This window comes from Stenella coeruleoalba, assembly GCF_951394435.1.
Source record: "Stenella coeruleoalba genome assembly, chromosome: 14".
Classification (NCBI taxonomy): domain Eukaryota; kingdom Metazoa; phylum Chordata; class Mammalia; order Artiodactyla; family Delphinidae; genus Stenella; species Stenella coeruleoalba.
The window spans coordinates 82,109,227-82,128,482 of NC_137160.1; the positions used below are offsets into that span (position 1 = coordinate 82,109,227).

The following is a 19,256-nucleotide window of genomic DNA, read 5'->3' on the forward strand; positions in this document are numbered from 1 at the left end:
TCTCATTCTTTTCTTCTTCTTCATGAGAAAAGACGCTTTAACCATTGAAATGTGAAGGCAGAATCAGAGAGTGGGGACCCCAGGCAGGGGCTGCGTGGTTTGATGGTGTGTCGGTCCACGTTCTGGAACCCTCCGGGCCCGGGCGCCGGGCCAGGTGCTGCAGAGGAGGGGGGTCGGGCCAGGCGGCTTTGACCTCAGAACACTACGGAAGGCCCGCTCTCTGCCGGCGGCGGACTCAGTGAGAAGACCCCCCTCTTTCCGACCCCCCTCCAGTCTGTTCCTTCCCCAGCAGCCTGGGGGTACCTTCCCCCCTCCCCCAGCAGACCCTGGTGGAGCCACGCTGGTCCCAGGCAGGAATTTCCCCTGGGGCTCTCCCTGCCACCCCACACCCCTCCACCCCCCAAATCTTGGGTTCAGTGTTTACTTTCTCATTCGAATGCCAGCGGGGGGGCGGGGGCTGGGGGGAGCTGGAAGGGTTGTGTTTACTTACCCTCTCCTGCCCTCACCTTCACCCCCAGGGGAGAGAAGCACCTCCCACCAGGGCAGGCGGGTCCTGAGTCCCGCCACTACGGGTGTCTGACCGAATGCCTGACCGAATGCGCGTGTGGCGTATTTTTGTTTGCTTATAAGCTTCACCCGCTCGCCCCCAGCCTGTAGCCTGACTCACCCTGCCAGCAAGCCCCTCGCCCCAAGAAGTCAAGAGCATATTTATTTTCAGAGTGAGAAGATTTATTTCTCCCAGAGAAAGGAAAATCTTGGAAAAGATTTAAAAACTCAGATCTACGTCTGACAGGTTTTTGGTTTTTTTTTAACCCTTGGCATCATCTTTAGAGTTCCTTTCCACGGATTTTTTTTTTTTGTGCGTGTATAAAATCAAAACAAAGGGGGAAAAATAGGTTTTTGAAGTTCAGAACAGATTTCTGTACATAGGCTGCCATAAAGGACTTTTTTTCGGGAACATTGTTTCTTGTAGAAACATGTGGGAAGACTTTTTTGCTTATTTCTTTGTACTTCCAAAAAAAACCACACACACACACACACACAAGCAAGTCCCCCGCACCCCAGAAAGCAAAGAAGGCATGTAAATAATTTATGGAAAGTGACTGTTGTGACCAGGAGTCATCCTCACCAAGACGGGAGAGCTCCCGGCGGGGCTGCCCCGACCCTGCAGATGCAGGCCCGGAGCCTCTGGTATCTCAGCTTGTGTCAAGCTTGTTATCATGTAAATTCTGTACAAAGAATTGTTATTTTTCTCTTTTTTTTTTGTCGTTGGTGGTTTTGTTGTGTTTTTCTTTTTTTTTTTTTTTTTTTTTCAATTTCTTTACCCCATGCCCTCTCTGTTTGAGACTATGCCCACCGGTTTCAATCTTCATGAAATCGGTGGCATTAAGACACGGAGGGGGACCTGGGCACAGCGGCAACCTTCTCTTCCTTTTGCGGTTTTCTGCCTCATTGTGCAACTGAGGAAATATTTATTTTTCACATGAGGAAATGTGTAGTTTGTAGAGATGGCCGATTTAAGTTACTTCTGGAGCCCCCAAGGGGCTGTCTTCAGTCTGTCCCCTCCTCCCGTAAAAGAAGTGGGGCAGGGGTAATGTGAGGAAACCAGGGTCCAGGGTCCTGCCTCACCCCTCACTCTGGCCTCACCTTGCCCAACCAGCCTTCCCTACGGGCGAGCAAGGGCCTGGACCCTCCCTGTCCCCAGGAACCACCACCCCCCCGTCCCACCCCTGAAATGGCTTGCAATAGCCAGAAATGTGTCAACTCATTTTTCTTTCAATGCCTTCATTTTCATTGAAAAATGAAAATGCTTTTGAAGAATTGGGGGTTTCTGCTTTTTCTTTTTCTTGTCCTTGCCCCCCGCCGCCTCCCTCCTCCAGCAAAGAAGAGAACCCGTAAGTTTTAGGGATGTTTGTGCATATAGATTCTCATCGTACGTAACTTGTTTTGAAGAGAAGTGTTTCCGTTGTGGGTGTGTCTTGCTGTAAATATTTGTTCATATTTTTGTGAATTCAATACTATGTACCATTGTATTATAGTAACTTTTATAAAGCAAACCATAAATATACTGACTTTTCTTACAGATACGCCATCTCCCTTGCTCTCCTCTCTCTTCTCCTCCTTCTTTCTTTCTGTTGGGGGCACACCCTGCTCGCTAAGGAGTGGGTGCTCCGGTAGTCAGGGGTAGGGGTGGAAGGAGCTAGGTGGGGTGTGGTACATTCAGACCATCTGCTTTTTTAAAAACCTATATATATTTTTCTTCCACTTTTATTGAGCTGTAATTGACATACAGCACTGTAAGACCAGCTGTTCTTAAACTCTAAGCCTGTAGGTGGATTCTTTGAACTGGGACAAGTTATAGTCAGACTAGACCTTCCACAGCTTTCAAGTTTTCCTTCTAGAACTCTTCTTAAAGCCTTAGGTATCTAACACTGCTAATGGTCTACAATTAAAGGAAACAAGATCAAATATCCTATTTCTATTACTAGAAGATCTTGGAAAGGTGGTTCCTCAGAAATGATTAACACTAAGGGGACATCACTCCGGTCTGTGAGGCAGGAGGGGGCTGATAAAACAGTCACCAGTTGAGAAGAATTAAATGTATGCAGTGTTGTGGGTATTCCACAGGTTCTGTGCCCCATAGGTCTCAACTCTGCCTGATCCAGTGGTGGGGTAACTGAGGGACCCACGGAGAGTTTGTTAGACGATGTCCACTTATCTTTGAGAAGGACAGGCTCAGAACCTCAGCAAAAAGCAGCGTGACTGAAAAGAAGTTCACTTCTTACTAAGGAAGCGCAAATTATACCATGATACCACTTCCCCTGTCAGGTGGCAGATACCAGTGTCGGTGAGCGCGGGGTGAGGGGCACTTACGCACCGTTAGTGGAAGCATTAGTTGCTGCACCCTTTAGGAGGAAAAATTACATGTTAATGATCAATCTTTAAAATGCACATAAACTCTTGGCCCAAATGTTCCACTGTCAGGAATTGAACCTGAGAGCCATGAGCAGGCAAGGATACTGTACAAGGACGTTCTTTGCAGCCTTACTTGCGAGCAAAGAAATGAAGGCAAGGGAGGTGTCTCATTGGTGGGCTGTTTTCTTGGAATTGTCCATCCAGACAGGTGGACACCACTAGAGTTGGATTCGTGGGAACAGAAAAGGAGTTGACAGGCAGGGCCAGAAAAGAGAAGGTAGGGGCAGCTGCTGGCCATTCGCTTATTCATTCAACCAATATTTATTGAGCACCTACTATGTGCCAGGTACTCCTCTAGGCACTGGGGCTACAGGAGTGGAGAAAACGTACTTCCTGTCTTCATGGTGATTGTGTCCTTGTGGGTGAGTCAGGCAAACATGAAGAATAAATGCTATGATAAGGAGAAAAATAGCTATGAGAAGTGGGTGTCAGTGGGAGAGAGGCGAAACTTTAAACAGGGTGGTCAGGGAAGCCCACTTACCTGACATGTGAACAAAACTCAAAGGAGAAAAGGGAGTCAGCCCTGTGGAGACCCAGGTCAAAGGAGATAGGGAGTTAGCCTGTGGAGACCTGGGGGAAAGGTATTCCAGGCAGAAGGAACAGTGAGTGCCAAGGTCCTGTGGCAGAAGACTGCCCGGTGTACTTGAGGACCAGCAAGGAGGCCTGTGTAGCTGCAGCTGAGTGACGGGGAAGGGTGAGTAAAGCAAATGAGCTCTGAGAGGTAGACCTGGTGGGGGAGTGGGGGAGGCAAACGCTGCAGAGCCTTGCAGGGCAGCACAGGGACAACCCAGGGCGTCCAGCCCAAGGCTCACCAAAGAAACACACGTGCAAATCTGAGCTTCCTTCAGCTTTCCTCTCCAACCTGCTGCTGTATTTTCCACCTCGATCAATGGCGTTTCTATCCCACGCCTCCACCCACAACTGCTGCCGCTGGTTACCTAAGCTCAAAGGCTGGAAATCCTGGGCTTCTCCTTTCCCCCAGCTACCAAGGCTGATGGTTCTTCTACGGTATTCAAATGCATCCACCTCTCCCTCTGTCCCTCAGTCCCACAGGGAAAGTCCTCTCTTCACTGCTTCTGCTGTGGGGGCCAAAGCGAAGCCTCAACTCAACACGTCTGCGTCAGAGCAGACGGGGCTGTGCTGGAGAGGGGCAGGTGCCAGGTAGACTTGGGCGAGAGCCCCTCATCCAGGCCCCTCTCTAGAAATAACAAGAGCAAACACATAGCACTGAGGCTGTGCCAGCAACAGTTTTAAACATCTTTGATATCAAACTCACCGTAGTGCAGGACTCCCCTGGCAGTCCAGCGGTTAAGACGCCATGCTTCCACTGCAGGGAGCCCGGGGTTTGATACCTGGTCGGGGAACTAAGATCCTGCATACCACTCAGCCACAAACAAACAAAACGAACAAAAAACAACCACCAAAAAACAGTAGCGCTAGGAGGTATTATCCTTATTTAACAGACAAGGGAAACCGAGGCACTGAGAGACCAAGTAGCTTGCCCAAGACCACACACAGCTAGTAAGCGGCTGACAAGGTAGTGGGGCTCCCTAGTCTGTGTTCAGCTAATGAGGGTCGGCTCTGTCCATGCCCCATCTGAAGAGGCACCTACTGCCCTGTGCCAGCTGGTTGTCACTGCACAGGAAGGCAAGGCCAGAACTGCCTGGTTGTCCCAGGTGGAACCAGAACCGTAGACTTTGTATGTGAAATATCCTGACCTTCTGAAAGGTTGACTCGAATTTGTTAAAATCAGGCAGACGAAATAAAATACATCTGTGAGCCAGATCTGGCCCGTGAGCTACCAGTTTGCAGCCCCCTGTGTTACAGAATTTCCCTTCTTTGCATGAACCATGGGAAAATAGAGGGAGGGTATCTTTGGCCAGCAGCACTGGCCTGGGACCTGCCGTTGTTCCTCTGGTTTCTCACTGCTGTTCTTTTCATTTCTGAATTCATGATCCTAGAAGCCCTGATTTCTATAACCTGAGGGGGGTGGAAAAATTCCTCCCAATTCCTCCATTACAACAACTCCGATTTTTTTTTCTTACACTGAGATCCATCTGCTTCTAGTTCTGAGTTGACTCCTCCCCAGGGAGGGTTGTCAAGCATCAGAAGTAGGGAATTCCCTGGCCGGCCGGTGGTTAGGGCTTCGCACTCTCACCGCCCAGGGCCAGGGTTCGATCCTTGATTGGAACTAAGATCCCACAGGCTGTGCGGTGCAGCCAAAAAAAAAAAAAGAAAGAAAAAGAAAAAGAAAAGAAAACAAAGAAAAAAAAGAAAAGCAGAGAAAGAAAAAATCAAAATCAGAAGCAGAAGAGGTCCTATTTGCCCCCACCTCCTTTTCTCCAGTTTTGAAGAAAATTTTCCTTCTGTTTTAGGACCAGTAGCTCCTTTCCCAACTGTGTCACTCTTTTTTGCAAGGGCCATTCACACTTGAGTATGAACTAGGCTCTCTTCAAATGGAGTCCACGTCTGGAGCAGGGTTGGGGGGAGTAGAGCTGCACAGGGGGTGTGGGGGAGTAGGCACTGGTGTCTGCCGTGCTGCTGGTAGAGGGCAGAAGCTGAGGGGCGCAGATCCCTTCTAACAGCTCTCACACCAGGAACCATGTGCCATGGGTGCTGAGCGAGGATGATGCCCCAAAGTCCCTGGACTAACACTTTCCTAAGTCCAGAGGTTTGGGTTCAGGGCAGCAAAGTTGGGTACAGCTCATCCTTGGAGATCAGAACGCCATCAGACAGGATGCTGCCAAGCTTTGTCCCACCTTAGGGCCTTTACCCTTGCTGTACCCTCTTCCTGGGATGCTCTTTCCCCAGATTTTCCCATGGCTGGCTCCCAAATGTCACCTCCCAGAGGGGCCTTCCCTCGATCGACATTAGTCCTTCCTCCCACCTTCACCTCTACACAAGCTCATCACCCGCTTTATTTTCTTAATAGCATTTACCACTCTACAAAACGCTATTGTCTGTCTTTCCCTTTAGCGTGTAGGCCCTCTGCACCTCTTGGTTCCAGAACTCCCCGCAACCTGCGCGGTCCTACTCAGCCCAGCGCTAGCCCCCGGCGCCTCCTCGGCTCCCGCAGCCTCTGAACTCCTAACGTGGATGTCTCCTACAGTGCTGCCGCCCTGAGCTCCCCCTGGCGGCCAAAGAACCTCACTGCTCCAGCCCGGCACAAACACGTGGACACGCCTTGGACCCCAGTCCGCTTTATTCCGGAGGGCGGGAGACTGAACAGCCCAACCGAGAGGGCGAGTTAGGAGGTAGGCGGAGTCTTGTGTGTGTGTGAGGTCCCGGAGGCGGCTGGTGGGCGGGGTCTAAAGGGAGCGGCCAGTAAGGAGGGCTCGCTCGCTGTTCAGGGCCTGTGGAGTGGGCGCGTTCCAGGACGAGGGGGCGTGGCCCACCGTGCGCCGGCAGGTGGGCGGGGCTTCGGTGGGTCAGGCGGCACCAGAGCGGCCTACATGCCGGGCACAGTCCCGTTGGTCTCCATGTCGGTGAGGTTGCCCCGCAGGTCCTGCTCCTCCTCGAAGGCCTTGAACAGTGAGTTGAAGTTGCCGGCTCCAAAACCCTGGAGCGGGAGAAAGGAGGTGAGCTGCGGACCCAGAAAGCCAACCGCTGGGGACAGGCGGTCCTTAGTGGTACCTGGTGGTTGTAGCGCTGAATGACTTCCAGGAAGAGCGTGGGCCGGTCCTGCATGGGCTTGGTGAAAATCTGCAGGAGGTAGCCTTTCTCGTCGTAGTCCACCAGGATTTTCAGCTCCTAGGTGGGAGACAGGGGACTGGGTAAGGGGGAGGCTGGCTGGCCCCTCTAGCCTGAAATGGTGGGATATTTAGAAAGGCCATGGGGGCTCCTGCACCCCCAAAGCCAAGAAAAGACCCTTTTCTGCAGCAGTTCCAGACACCTCCACCTCCCCGCCTCAGCCCCTGTGTTAGCCACCCAAGGCTGGCCTGGACCACCCAAGTAGCACCCACACAGCTCTCCCTGCTTCTGCTCTTGCCTCCTTACAATCCATCTTCCTCACATTCAGGGGTCTTTCAAAATCAGATCATCTCACTCCCCTGTTTAAAACTCTCCAGTGGGGCTTCCCTGGTGGCGCAGTGGTTGAGAGTCTGCCTGCCGATGCAGGGGACACGGGCTCGTGCCCCGGTCCGGGAAGATCCCACGTGCCGTGGAGCGGCTGGGCCCGTGAGCCATGGCCGCTGAGCCTGCGCGTCTGGAGCCTGTGCTCCGCAACAGGAGAGGCCACAACAGTGAGAGGCCCACGTACGGCAAAAAAAAAGTAGAAGTAGAGTTACCATATGACCGACCCAGGAATTTAACTCCTAGGTATCTACCCAAGAGAATTAAAACGTATGTCCACACAGCTACTTGTTACCCAGATGATCATAGCATTATTCATGATAGCCAAAAAGTGGAAACAAATGTCCATCAACTGATGAGTGGGTAAGCAAAATGTGGTCTATTCATCCAATGGAATATTATTCAGCTGTAAAAAGGAACAAAGTACTGACACGTGCTACAATATGGATGAACCTTGAAAACATGATGCTGAGTGAAAGAAACCAGTCACAAAAGATTATGTGATTCCATTTATATGACATGTTCAGAAAAAGCAGCTCTATAGAGACAGAAGATCAGTGGTTGCCTAGGGCTGAGGGTGAGGAGGTGGAATGGGGAGATTGAGAGGTGGTTTCTAAGAGGTTTCAGGTCTCCTTTTAGAGTGATGAAAATATTCCAAAATTGATTTCAATGATGGCTGCATAATATAGTGAAGAGCCAAAACCCACTGAATTATGTATTTTAAAAAATGATGTATGTTATGTGCCTTAAATATCAATAAAGCTGTCAAAAACAAAACCAGAAAAACCTCCAATGGTTTCTGGCCACAGAAGAACAAAATCCGAACTCCTAAATAGCCTACCAGAGGAATCGGCTCCTGCCTACCTCTTTGACCTGGGCCACTCCTCAAACACCTCCTTTCATTCACTCTGGCCCTCTTTCTGTTTCTCAAATACTCAGAGCTTGCTCTTACCTCAGGACATTTGCACTTGCTGTTCCCTCTGCCAGGACTGCTCTTTCTCTAGGTCTTCACACAGCCAACTCCCTTTCATCATCTTGATTTCACTGAAATGTCACCTCCTCAGAGAGGCCTTCCCTGACTGCCTCCTATGTAGCAGCCCCAGATCACTCTCTGTCATAGCCTGTTTTAAGTTTCTGCACAGCACCAACTCTCTCTCTCTCTCCAATGGTGTTTGTGTTATTTATTTGTCATCTGTCTTCTCACTAGAATGCAAGTTCCATGACGGCAGGGACCTGGTCTGCTTTCCTGGCTGCATCCCAGTGCCTGATGCAAGGTTGAGACAGCATTTGTGAGGCAAGATGGAACTCAGGGCTTGTTCTCCTCGGCTGACCGAGGATCCTGTTCGAGGCCTTACCTCCAGAACATCAATATTCTCCTTCACCCGGATCTTGGCCGACTTGAGCTTCTCCCGCAGTTGTTTGTAGTATGTGGACGGAACAGCCAAAAACTCCATGCCTCTCTCTCTCAAGTGGCGAATCTGTCTCAGAGCAGGGTCAAGGTCAGTCCTCTCTCCATGCTCAACACTCCCAGCCAGGGGGAAGTGCTGGGCCAGGAGGAGGCAGGGTCCCTACTCCAGCTTCCCCAAACTGCCAGGATGCAGTGTGACCTCATCCCCTTCCTTTTTTGGGCCTTGTGGGTCCCGATGGAAGAACAGCAATCACTAACATTTATGGGACCTCACTACGTGCCTCTCTCGAGCACTTTCTATGTACTGTCTCATTATGTCAATGCACTAATCTTTTGAGACATTTAGATGATTGTTCTCCCCATTTCATAGCTGGGAAAACTGAGGCATTGAGAGATTAAGTATTAATATCTATTCTCAACATAGGAGCCAGAGGGATTTTACTAAAATACAAGTCAAATCATGTCACTCCTCTGCTTACCAACCGTGGTGTCTCAGAGTCAAATTTAAAGTCCTCACTATCTGCCCCCACTCCTACCTTCTGACCGCATCTCCTACCCTTCTCTTCCTTGTTCATTCTGTTCCAGCTGTTCCTTTAACCTTCCTCTACCCTGGATGTCCCTTATTCCTGGGGCGCTTTCCCCAGATTTCCACTGCTTCCTCTCTCCTCTGCATTTTTTTTTTTTTGGGGTACACGGGCCTCTCACTGTTGTGCCCTCTCCTGTTGCGGAGCACAGGCTCCAGACGCGCAGGCTCAGCAGCCATGGCTCACAGGCCTAGCCGCTCCGCGGCATGTGGGATCTTCCCAGACTGGGGCACGAACCCGTGTCCCCTGCATCGGCAGGCAGATTCTCAACCACTGTGCCACCAGGGAAGCCCAATGTCTTCTGCATTCTTAAATGTCTCCTTCTTAGCGCCAGGACTTTGGTGACCGCCTAATTTAAATATACAAAGTCCTGGGACTTCCCTGGTGGTCCAGTGGGTAAGACTCTGCCCTCCCAGTGCAGGGGCCTGGGTTCGATCCCTGGTCAGGGAACTAGATCCTACATGACGCAACTAAGAAGCCCGTGTGCCACAACGAAGATCCCGTGTGCCGCAGCTAAGGGACCTGGTACAGCCAAAATAAATAAATAAAAAAGAAAAAGAAAAGCTTGAAATTAAAAAAAAAAAAATGTCCTTCACCCTCCCTCGCCCATGGCCCTGCTTGATTTTCCTCTAGAGCACTCACTGCCATCTAACAGAGATATTTTACTAATTTTGTTTTGTGCCTCCGTAAGGGTAGAAACTATTGTCTTGTTGGCTAATGTGTCCCAAGTACCTGAAACAGTGCCTGGCACATAGTAGGTGCTCAATAAGCATCTATTGCGTGAATGAATGAATGAAGTTGCCATGGTCATGGTGAATTCTTGGTTGGGCTGGGGCTGAATGGGACAGGCCAGGCTCTTGTCCACTTGGTCGTACTGCCACATTAAGAACAGGTAGGACCCAGCCTCCCCAAGGGCTGGAGCCATAGACTCAGGACATTTAGTTTGGATGAAAGGACCTAGTGGATCTTGTAGCTTAATATCCTCATTTTCAATTTGATGCAACTGAAGCCCAGAGAGGGGGTTGAATCCCCCAAAGACTCATAGTACGTTACTGGCAGAACCAGGTCTAGAGCCCAGGCTTCTTGTTACTCTGGCACTTGCTACTTCTGTAGCAGAGAGACCAAACTCTCTAGGGTGGGAATATGCCTGCACATGAATGGCACGAGCCAGTAAGGGAGCACTGTCAGCCGTCTGGGCTGATGAAGGGGACCCAGGACTGCCACTCGTCACCCCCATCCCCAGCCTCTGACTCCGTTTGCAGAGTTTGGCTCTGGAGCTGAATGGGAGGTGAATTAGGACCAGGAATGGGCTTCTAACCGCTGTGATGATGTCTTCAGTCTTGAGAGCGATGTGCTGGACCCCAGCGCCCCCGTTATAGTCCACATATTCCTGTGGGAGGGGAGCAAGGAAACCATTGTCAGTGGCCCCGTCACCCACACCCCTGCCCCTGCAAGAGCCCTCAAACCTCTTCCCTGCTTCGTTCTTCCCCAGCCAAGGCCCCCGGGGCCCGAGGGAGGCCCCACCTGGATCTGGGACTTCTTCCTGCCCGGCGCTGGCTCGTTGATGGGCATTTTGATGGACTCCTCGTAATTGGCCACCACGATGGACCGCAGAGAGCTGTACTCCGTGTGCACCTGCGTGTCATCCACGGACCAGAAACGGTGGAACTGCAGGTTCTTCAGGTACCTGTGGGGGGTGGCCGGAAGGGCACAATGGCTCTGATGTTGGCCTGGGACCTGCCCCCTGCCCCTATTCCACCTTCCAGAATTTGTTCCCTGAGCAGGCTCCAAAAAGGGTACCACCTTTCACATCACGCACATCATAGGTTTGTACCTTTATTATGACAATTTTCCTTTGGGTGGAAGTAAAGCATCTGATAACAAGATCCGTATACATGGCACCGCTCCAACAGATGGAGGTGCTTTTGAGAAAGGGTACTTGCTTCTAATTTGCACACACGTGCTCTTTGGGTAGTGACAGCCTTCCTCCAAGCCTCTCTGGACTGTGACACCCCCTGTGTTGATTCCCCAAGGTTCCTCAGAGGGAGGACCGGTGGGTCACTTTGGGCCTTAAATCCTCTGGTCTCCATGGTGACAGCTTTTCAGGGAACAGATGAATCAGTGACCTCAGACTAACCTGGCCCCACCTCGTGCTCTATTTCCTGACAACACCTGGGAGTGGGCCTGTCACACATGTGGGAAGGGCTTGGGCCAGGGACTCACCATTCTGAGGCAGACAGCATCTCCTGATCAGGCTGGTTTCCCACAATGTGATCAATTCTCTCGAGACTGCAGTTGGGCCTGGGAGAGGGAGGCAGTTAGGGGGTGAGGAGAAGGCTACTCCCTAAATCTCTTCCTTCCACCAGCCCCTCAATAACAGTAACTGCTCATTATTTCCATAGCACTTACTATAGACACACTATCTGCATCAACTCACGCACTGTTACTAGCCCCATTTTACAGATGAAGAAACTGAGGCTTAGAAAAATAACTTGCCAAGGTTAAATAGCTAGTAAGTGACAGAGCTGGGATTTGAACCAAAGCAGTTGGGTTCCAGACCCTAGGCTCTTGGCCTCTATGCTGCCTCTTCAAGCCATCCTGGGATGCTCAGGGGCTCCCCAGCAGGGACCAAGATACTCTGTCCCTTCTGCGTGGAAGAGAGGGCACCCCACCCTTGCCCCAAGGGGCACTCACAGCTTGGAAAGTAGGGGGTCGACGAATGCTGGGGCCTCGAATCCAGGCAGGAACCAGCCGGTGTAGTTCATCTTCTCCACCAGGGTGTGTGTAGTATCCCCATACTGTGGGTGGCGAACAGCCTGAGGTCCCACCCCTGCTGAGGCCAGGCTGCATTTCATGGTGCCAACATAGCCCTGGGTTCCAACCCAGACCTGGCCCTAACTCCAAGTGTGATTTTGGGCAAGTCACTTCCCCTTTCCAAAATGAATTGCAGTCTGACATTTGGGAATTTGACAGTCTGTCTGCCCCACAGGACCGGAAGCTCTGTGGAGGCGGGGATGCCGTTTTGCTCATGATGCTGTCCTGGCACATAATAGGTGCTCGATTAAAATGTGTTGCCTGAATGAAGATGATGAGGGTGTTGGATCTAATTATATGGAAGGGCCTTTTCAATCATTCTAACAATCTTTGAGTTGTATTAAATCTTGAGGAGGAAGGACCTATGATTGTATCAGGTGCTAAACAGACTTGGTAATCTTTGCTGCGTGTCTGTGATATGCCAAGCGCTGTTGTTCTAAGTGCTATACACGAATCATCTCATTTGATCCTTTAAATGACCGTGGGAGGAGTTATAGCTGAAGAAACAGGCACAGAACGGTTAATTAGCGTGTGGCAGATCACACAGGTGGACCACGCAGGTGGTAACTTGCTCATTTAAACGGAGTCCCAGGGAGGTGAAGTGATTTGCCCAAAGTCACATAGCTTGAGTGGGGCGGGGCTTCCCTCCCACCTTCTTCCCCAGACCCACGCATCTCCTTCCTTGCATCCCCATGCTATCATCCCCCACTGGGGAGGAAGGGAAGCCCAGAGGCGTGACTGGTAGCCCTCCTCAGCCTCTGCACACCAGCCAAGAATACAGGAGATCAGGGTCCAGGGAGAATGTCTGCACTTTGAGGCACAAGTGTGGGATGGTATAATGGAGTCAGGGGCTGGGGGGGGGGGTCCTGGCATCTAAGTGGGTGCTGACAGCAGGAGACGTGGGGCACTGAGGTTAACTCACCGTCTGCAGCACAGCAAACTTCACCTTCCCAAACTTATCTTGCTCTACCCAGGGTTCCCGCACGATCTTGGCGCCTCGTTCCCGGGCTTTCTGCAGAGGAGATGGGGTGGGGAGGTGGTCAGTGCTGGACCCTCAGTGCTGGACCCTTTGGCTGCCGCTGCTGGATCCCCTCTGCGTGGTCCTGCCGCAGCCTCCTCCAGTTTTTCCAGCCCCAGGCAGGAACTCCAGCGAACTTTAGCTGTTGCCCTTGACACCCATGGCTCATGCCCATTTGGCAGATAGGGAAACTGAGGTCCAGGCCCAGAGCTGGGGCTATTTAAGACAAAACAGGTGGGGGTGGGGGTCTGTCCTGCCTGTCCTGTGCTAACTCACTCTGTGGCCCTTCGCCCTCTCTAGTCCTCAGTTTCTTCATCTGTAAAAAGGGTGATTGGATAAGACAAATACAAGCTGACATTTATGGAGCACCTACTATGTGTCATACCCTCTGCCAAGTGCCTTACATGCATGAATCATGTATTTGATATTTAGCAAAACCTTATTACTGCATGTCTATGCTTATCACATGTCAGGCACTGTTGTAAGTACTAGCCTCTTTAATCTGCACAGCAACATTACATGAAAGGCACTATAATTGTCTCTATTTTATAGATGAGAACATTGAGGCACAGAGAATTTAAGTCACTCACCTGAAGTCACACAGCTAATAAGATAGAGACCCAGCAGTCTGCCTCTGGAATCTACACTCTGAACATCTAAACTGCCTCTTGAATACAGCGTTTGGTACAGTCAGGCCCAAGAAATGATAATTGTGACCTCGTTTCCTCTTTGTAACAACTCAGTGAGGTAGGTGGTTATCCCCATTTTACAGATGCAGAAACTGAGGCTCAGACAGAGGTTGCACGGCTACTAAGGGGCAGGGTGTCACTGGAACTCAGGTGTGTGTCAGCCAACATCTGGGCACATCACTCCAGCGTGGCAGTGTCCTCCAGCCCTGACTGATGGGGGTCCCTGTCGCAGACAGAGGGCAGGCCGAGCCTTACTGCTTCGTCTCCGCACCAGCCCAGGTGCGGCCTCACCTGCACGATGTAGTCACAGTCCTCCACCTCGAAGGCAATGTCCTTCACTCCGTCGCCATGTTTCACCAGGTGATCACCCATCTCTGTGACCGGCAGGGGAGGCAGGTGGCGCTGGAGTCATGGCCCCTCCCTGAACCCTGATCCACCCCTGTGTCCCTAACCCCCACCCACAAAACCATGTCTCCACTCCCTGGCACCCCGAACCCTCTGGGGCCCCCTCACCTTTGTTCCAGGGGTTGAGGGCAGAGGAGAAGATGAACACAATCTAAGATGTAGAGCAGAAGGGAGGTGTGGCTGGTGGCTCAGGTGAGCTTCTGGAGGTGCATCCCCGGCCCCCCTCCCTGCCCACCAGTGAGATACCCCTGGTGGGACATTAGGACAAGACCCCTCTTCCCAGCCAGGCAGGACTGTTGACCCTGGGTTCCTGTCCTTTCTCAGCCTTAGCTTCCCCTCTGGTCCTGAGGGATGGGGGCTTCTCCCGTGACAGACCCTCCTGGGGCCTTGGGATGAGCTGCCAGTCAAGCCTCCCAGTGGGGAGAGCCCCAGGGATCCATGGACCAGGGCACTGCTTAGATTTCCAGTCTGACGTCTGAGGCCTTTGCCAACTTTTCCTGAACGTCTGTGAGACCAGCGTCGGGCCAGGCCGAGAAGTAGACCAAACCAAGAAGGTCCCTGTTGCATGTCGTACGAAGGTGCCGGTGGAGGGCCCAGTGAAGGCTGACCTCAGTGCACGCTCCGCTAACCACACCGGGCAGCCTGGAAGAGCACTGGGCCGCCTGGAGGAAGGGCTTCCTGGCCTCCTGCACCCAGAGGTGCCAGAGCTGTCAGGGAGCTCAGAGACCAGCAGGGAGAGAGATGGCCCTCCTGGATGGGTAGGGTCCTGGGCGGAGACTCACCTTCCCTTGCTTGATCACGTGGCTGACTGTCTCCCGGGAACCCGTCTCCAGGCCCTTGTAGGCTAGGGGTTCAAAGCCCATCTTGTTGCAGTAGTACGACGCAGCCTGAATCACAGAGTTGCAGACGGGCCCGTGAGGGTCGAAGGGCAGGCCCCCAGTCCCCCAAGCCTATCTGCCCTGTTGCCCCAGCTGCCGAGATCCTCCTGGGAAGAAAGCCTGCTCCCTGGCCCACGCTGATCTCAGGTAAGTTTCCCACTGGGATCCGTGGCCCTGATTGTGTAATTAGGATCCAAAGAGTGACTGTCCATCCTGGGACTCTCCCAACATTGGCCCTGATCCTCCCGTCCCAGGGCCCAATCACAGACCCAGCTGGAGACCTGCCCTTGTCCTAGAGGCCCCCTTGCCTGCCCTCTATCCACTCCCAACACCTTGCCCAGCTTTTACCTGCTTCGCGTTGCCAACCCAGAAGGTCACAGAGTGAAAGTGGAGGAATCGGCCTCTCTCAGGCTGCAGAAGAAGAGAAGGGGCAAGGCTTAGTCCCTAGAAGTGGGTCTAGAAAAGTGCAAGTGGAGAGGTGTCCCCTAGCCACCTCCCTTGTCCCACCCTCAATCCAAGAACTGAGGAGAAGCCAGCCCGCCCCACCCTGCTGCCCTGAAGGCTTGCCAAGCCTCGAAAGGTTTCTCATGTAGAAACTGAGCTCCTGTGGGCTCAGGATTGGTGAGCCCCCCTCTCCCCTGGGAGGCCTGCCCAAGTTTCACAGGGGGAAACAGCCTTATGCTGCAGCGACACAGATTTAAGTTAGACCTTAGAAAGAACTTCCAGACAGGATTAAGGGATTGGCAGGAATTTAAGAAGAGGTAAAAGTTTTTCTTAGGAGGGCAAGGTTGAGTCCAGCTCAGTCTAGACGTGGCAGGGGGGGCAGAGATGAACTTGAGTGTGCATCCAGAACGTCACGTAACCCTTGTAGCTATTATTCCTCTTCTGCTCTTTGCTAGCATCCCGGTCTCCCGGGGCCCTGACCCCACATTTCCCCTCCTGCTTACCTTCTCTCCTTTGTTGCTGTAAGTCGTCTAAGGAGAAAGAAAAGGACAGTAAGACATGGAAACTTGGACACAAGGTGCTTCTGGAAATCTCACTCCAGATCCGTGGCCGTTGGCAAAAGCTGCCATGGCTCCAGGCAGGCTCTTACCATGACTGATCGTGGTCACACTTCCTCCTGGGAAGACTGGGATGAGAGGCCAGCAGAGTGCTGGACAGAAATATTTAACACCCAGCAAGTCCCGCCCCTGGCCTCCTGGCCTTCCTGGGGGTGGGAGGTGATCCTGGAAGCTCCTAGGCCTGGAAGCCTCTGATCCAGGCACGGCCTCATTGGACAGGGTGATGCTGTCAGGCCTAGAAAGGGGGAGTGACTCGCCCAAGGCCACCAGCCAGTTGGGGGCAGAGCCGGGGCCAGAAGCCAAGGGCACATTCTTTCCAGGACCCTGGGCTGGGACTGCGATCTTTGCCCTCCAGAATCCAAAGCTGAGAAGCCAAGGCCAGCTTGGGTGCAGAGGTGGCTCCAGCATTCTTATTCAGGGAGAATTTGAGGGGGATTAGGGACTGGTCTTGAAGCCAGCCACTTGTTTGCGTAGCAAGTGTATGGTTTATATTTAGGTAAAAAGCTTGTATTCAATAGTGGTTAGAGGCATGGGTGTGGGGGTTTGGATCCTGGAGGTCTACATACTATGTGACTGGGGAAAGTTACCGAACTCCTCTAAGCCTCAGTCTCCCATCTGTAAAATGGGAACAATAGTAGTGTAGCAGGGCATTAAATGAGATAAACATAAGCTTTTGGAATAGAATCTGGCACACAGTAAGATCTCTGTTAATGCTGGTTATGATTAGTTATGTTTCTTTGGGGCTTTGCGTGGGGGGCTGATGGAGAATAGGGAGGCCTTGGCGTTGCCACAGCCTGGGTGTTGGGAAAGAGGTTGTGGCCCTACTCCTGGCCCAGAGTGGTGGGAAGGGGGAGCTTACGGCCCTGGGAGGAGGAAGGCCTGGGTTCCTCCCCAGCATCCCCCATACCCTAATCCTCAAGGCTCACTTTCCTGGAAGATGGAGTGGTAACTGCTGGCCAGCTGTGGCATTTACCTGAGGGCTCCAGGACAGCCCCCTGCCTCTAGCTCCACGTCCGTCCCCAGAAACTCTGTTGCTGAGACATCTTCCTGGGGAACTGACTTCATCAACTATCCTCTTTGCCTGGAAACTCTTCCAAGACCCTGAAGCTGGCAGTCTCAGCCAGGGACTGTGCCAACCCCACCCCACCCTCTTGCATTTTGGCTCCCTAAATGTCCTGCATTAGCCGTTTTTGTTGTTGTTGTCTTTTGAGAGTAATATTTATTTTATATACTCATAGGTTTTCTTTCCAATTTATTTAAACTAAAAAAAAAAAAAGTTTATGGGACTTCCCTGGCAGTCCATTGGTTAAGACTCTGCGCTTCCACTGCAGGGGCCGCGGGTTCGATCCCTGCTCGGGGAACTAGATGCCACATGCATGCCACAACTGAGTCCATATACTGCAGCTAAGAAGCCCGCATGCCACAACTAAAGATCTGAGGTGCTGCAACTAAAGATCCTGCATACCACACCTAAGACCTGGCGCAGCCAAAATAAATAAATAAATATTGAAAAAATATTACACTGTGTATATATATACACACCACATTTTCTTTATCCATTCAGCCATTGATGGGCACTTAGGCTGCTTCTATATCTTGGATATTGTAAATAATGCTGCAATGAACATGGGGATGCAGATATCTTTCTGAGTTAGTATTTTTGTTTCCTTTGATATATACCCAGAAGTAGAATTGCTGGATCATAGTTCTACTTTTAATTTTTTGAGGAATCTCCATATTGTTTTCCATAGTGGCTGCACCAATTTACATTCCCACCAGCAGTGCACAAGGGTTTCCTTTTCTCCACATCCTTGCCAATGCTTATGTCTTGTCTTTTTTTTTTTTTTTTGTGCGGTACGTGGGCCTCTCACTGTTGTGGCCTCTCCCGTTGCGGAGCACAGGCTCCGGACGTGCAGGCTCAGCAGCCATGGCTCACGGGCCCAGCCGCTCCGCGGCATGTGGGATCTTCCCGGACCGGGGCACGAACCTGTGTCCCCTGCATCGGGAGGCAGACTCTCAACCACTGTACCACCAGGGAAGCCCATGTCTTGTCTTTTTGATGATAGCCATTCTAACAGGTGTGAGGTGATAGCTTATGGTGGTCTTGATTTGCGTTTTCCTGACGATTAGTGATGTTCTCCATCTTTTCATGTACCTGTTTGCCATCTGTACGTATGTCTTTGGAAGAATGTCTAGATCTTCTGCCCATTTTTCAATCCGATTATTTGTTTTTTTGCTAGTGAGTTATGAGTTCTTTATATTCAGTATATTTTAGATGTTATCCCCTTATCAAATATATGATTGGCAAATATTTCTTCCCACTCAGTAAGTGGCCTTTTCATTTTGTTTATGGTTTCCTTTGCTGTGCAGAAACTTTTTAGTTTGATGCTAGTCCCACTTGTTTATTTTTGCTTTTGCTTTTGGTGTGAGAAGCCTTTTTTTTTTTTAATACAGAAAAACATAATCTTGGCAAGTTATGACCTCTTGGATCATTCAATCCAACATTCTCATTTCTCATATGAGAAAAACTGACAAACAGCAAGAAGGTGCCTGACATTACTCCCCTCTTTTCTTCCTCCCCCTCCTCCCTCCCTGCCTCCCATGTCTTTCCCTACCAACCAGGGAGCAGAGAGGGGCTTGTAGCAGGGAGGAGTCCCCCTCCCCACCCTCCTCAGCAAAACCTGCTAGGTCCCCTGGGCCACTCTCAAGTTTCCACCTCTTCCAGGAAGCCCTCTCAGAACTCCCCAGCCCCAGGTCAGAGGTTCAGCTGCTTAGTTGCCATGGGTCAGCTTTAGTCAGCAACCCCCGAGGTGGGGCCCAGGACAATCAGAGAACTTTCCTAAGCCACCCAGTTAGCAAGTGGCAGAGTAGAACTGGAATGGGAATCAGGCTATTCTAACTCCAGAGCCCACACTTTTCACCTCTGTCTTGCCTTCTAGACAAATGGGAGATATTGATCCCCCAACTAGACAGATGGGGAAACCAAGGCTCGGAGAGGGAACATATGTCCCTGGGGTTGTGGAGCTGGTAAGAACAGAGATCCAAGCTCTGGCCTATTTGCTTCTGAAGCTGGATCCCCTTCCAGCAGTCCAGACACCTTTTTCCTTTTCTCTGTTTTCTGGGCAAATCTGGAGGCAGGCGAGGAGGCCCCACCTCCTTATCCTGCCCCTGTTGGGCCAGCCTGCCCTCAGTGCCCACCTTGGTCTCCCGGGTCTAGGTTTCCAACCGAGAAAATGGGGGTGGAAGTGGCCCAGAGTGGCGCTCACAGGCCAGAAGGTTCCACGGTGGGCAGGTGTCTCCGCGCAGCCCTCCCGTCCCGGGTGAGGGGGACCTCGGCAGCTGACTCAAACCC

At 51.6% G+C, this 19,256-nt stretch overlaps 1 protein-coding gene and 1 long non-coding RNA gene across 2 annotated transcripts; one reads left to right on the plus strand and one right to left on the minus strand.

The window, feature by feature from the left end:
• Positions 1 to 5,998: 5,998 nt before the first annotated feature.
• HPD (4-hydroxyphenylpyruvate dioxygenase) lies at positions 5,999 to 15,973 on the minus strand. Its single transcript, XM_079942938.1, has 14 exons — positions 15,937 to 15,973; positions 15,791 to 15,817; positions 15,192 to 15,254; positions 14,748 to 14,852; positions 14,074 to 14,116; positions 13,852 to 13,934; positions 12,776 to 12,865; positions 11,734 to 11,837; positions 11,263 to 11,340; positions 10,564 to 10,726; positions 10,358 to 10,429; positions 8,403 to 8,525; positions 6,610 to 6,726; positions 5,999 to 6,535 (listed from the first exon to the last, which is right to left on the minus strand). The coding sequence occupies exons 1-14, from the start codon at positions 15,937 to 15,939 to the stop codon at positions 6,425 to 6,427; spliced, it is 1,182 nt and encodes a 393-aa protein (XP_079799064.1). The 5' UTR covers positions 15,940 to 15,973; the 3' UTR covers positions 5,999 to 6,424.
• LOC307197205 lies at positions 6,415 to 13,611 on the plus strand. Its single transcript, XR_013831349.1, has 3 exons — positions 6,415 to 6,554; positions 10,532 to 10,722; positions 13,424 to 13,611. It is a non-coding gene; the product is annotated as an uncharacterized lncRNA (long non-coding RNA).
• Positions 15,974 to 19,256: the final 3,283 nt, after the last annotated feature.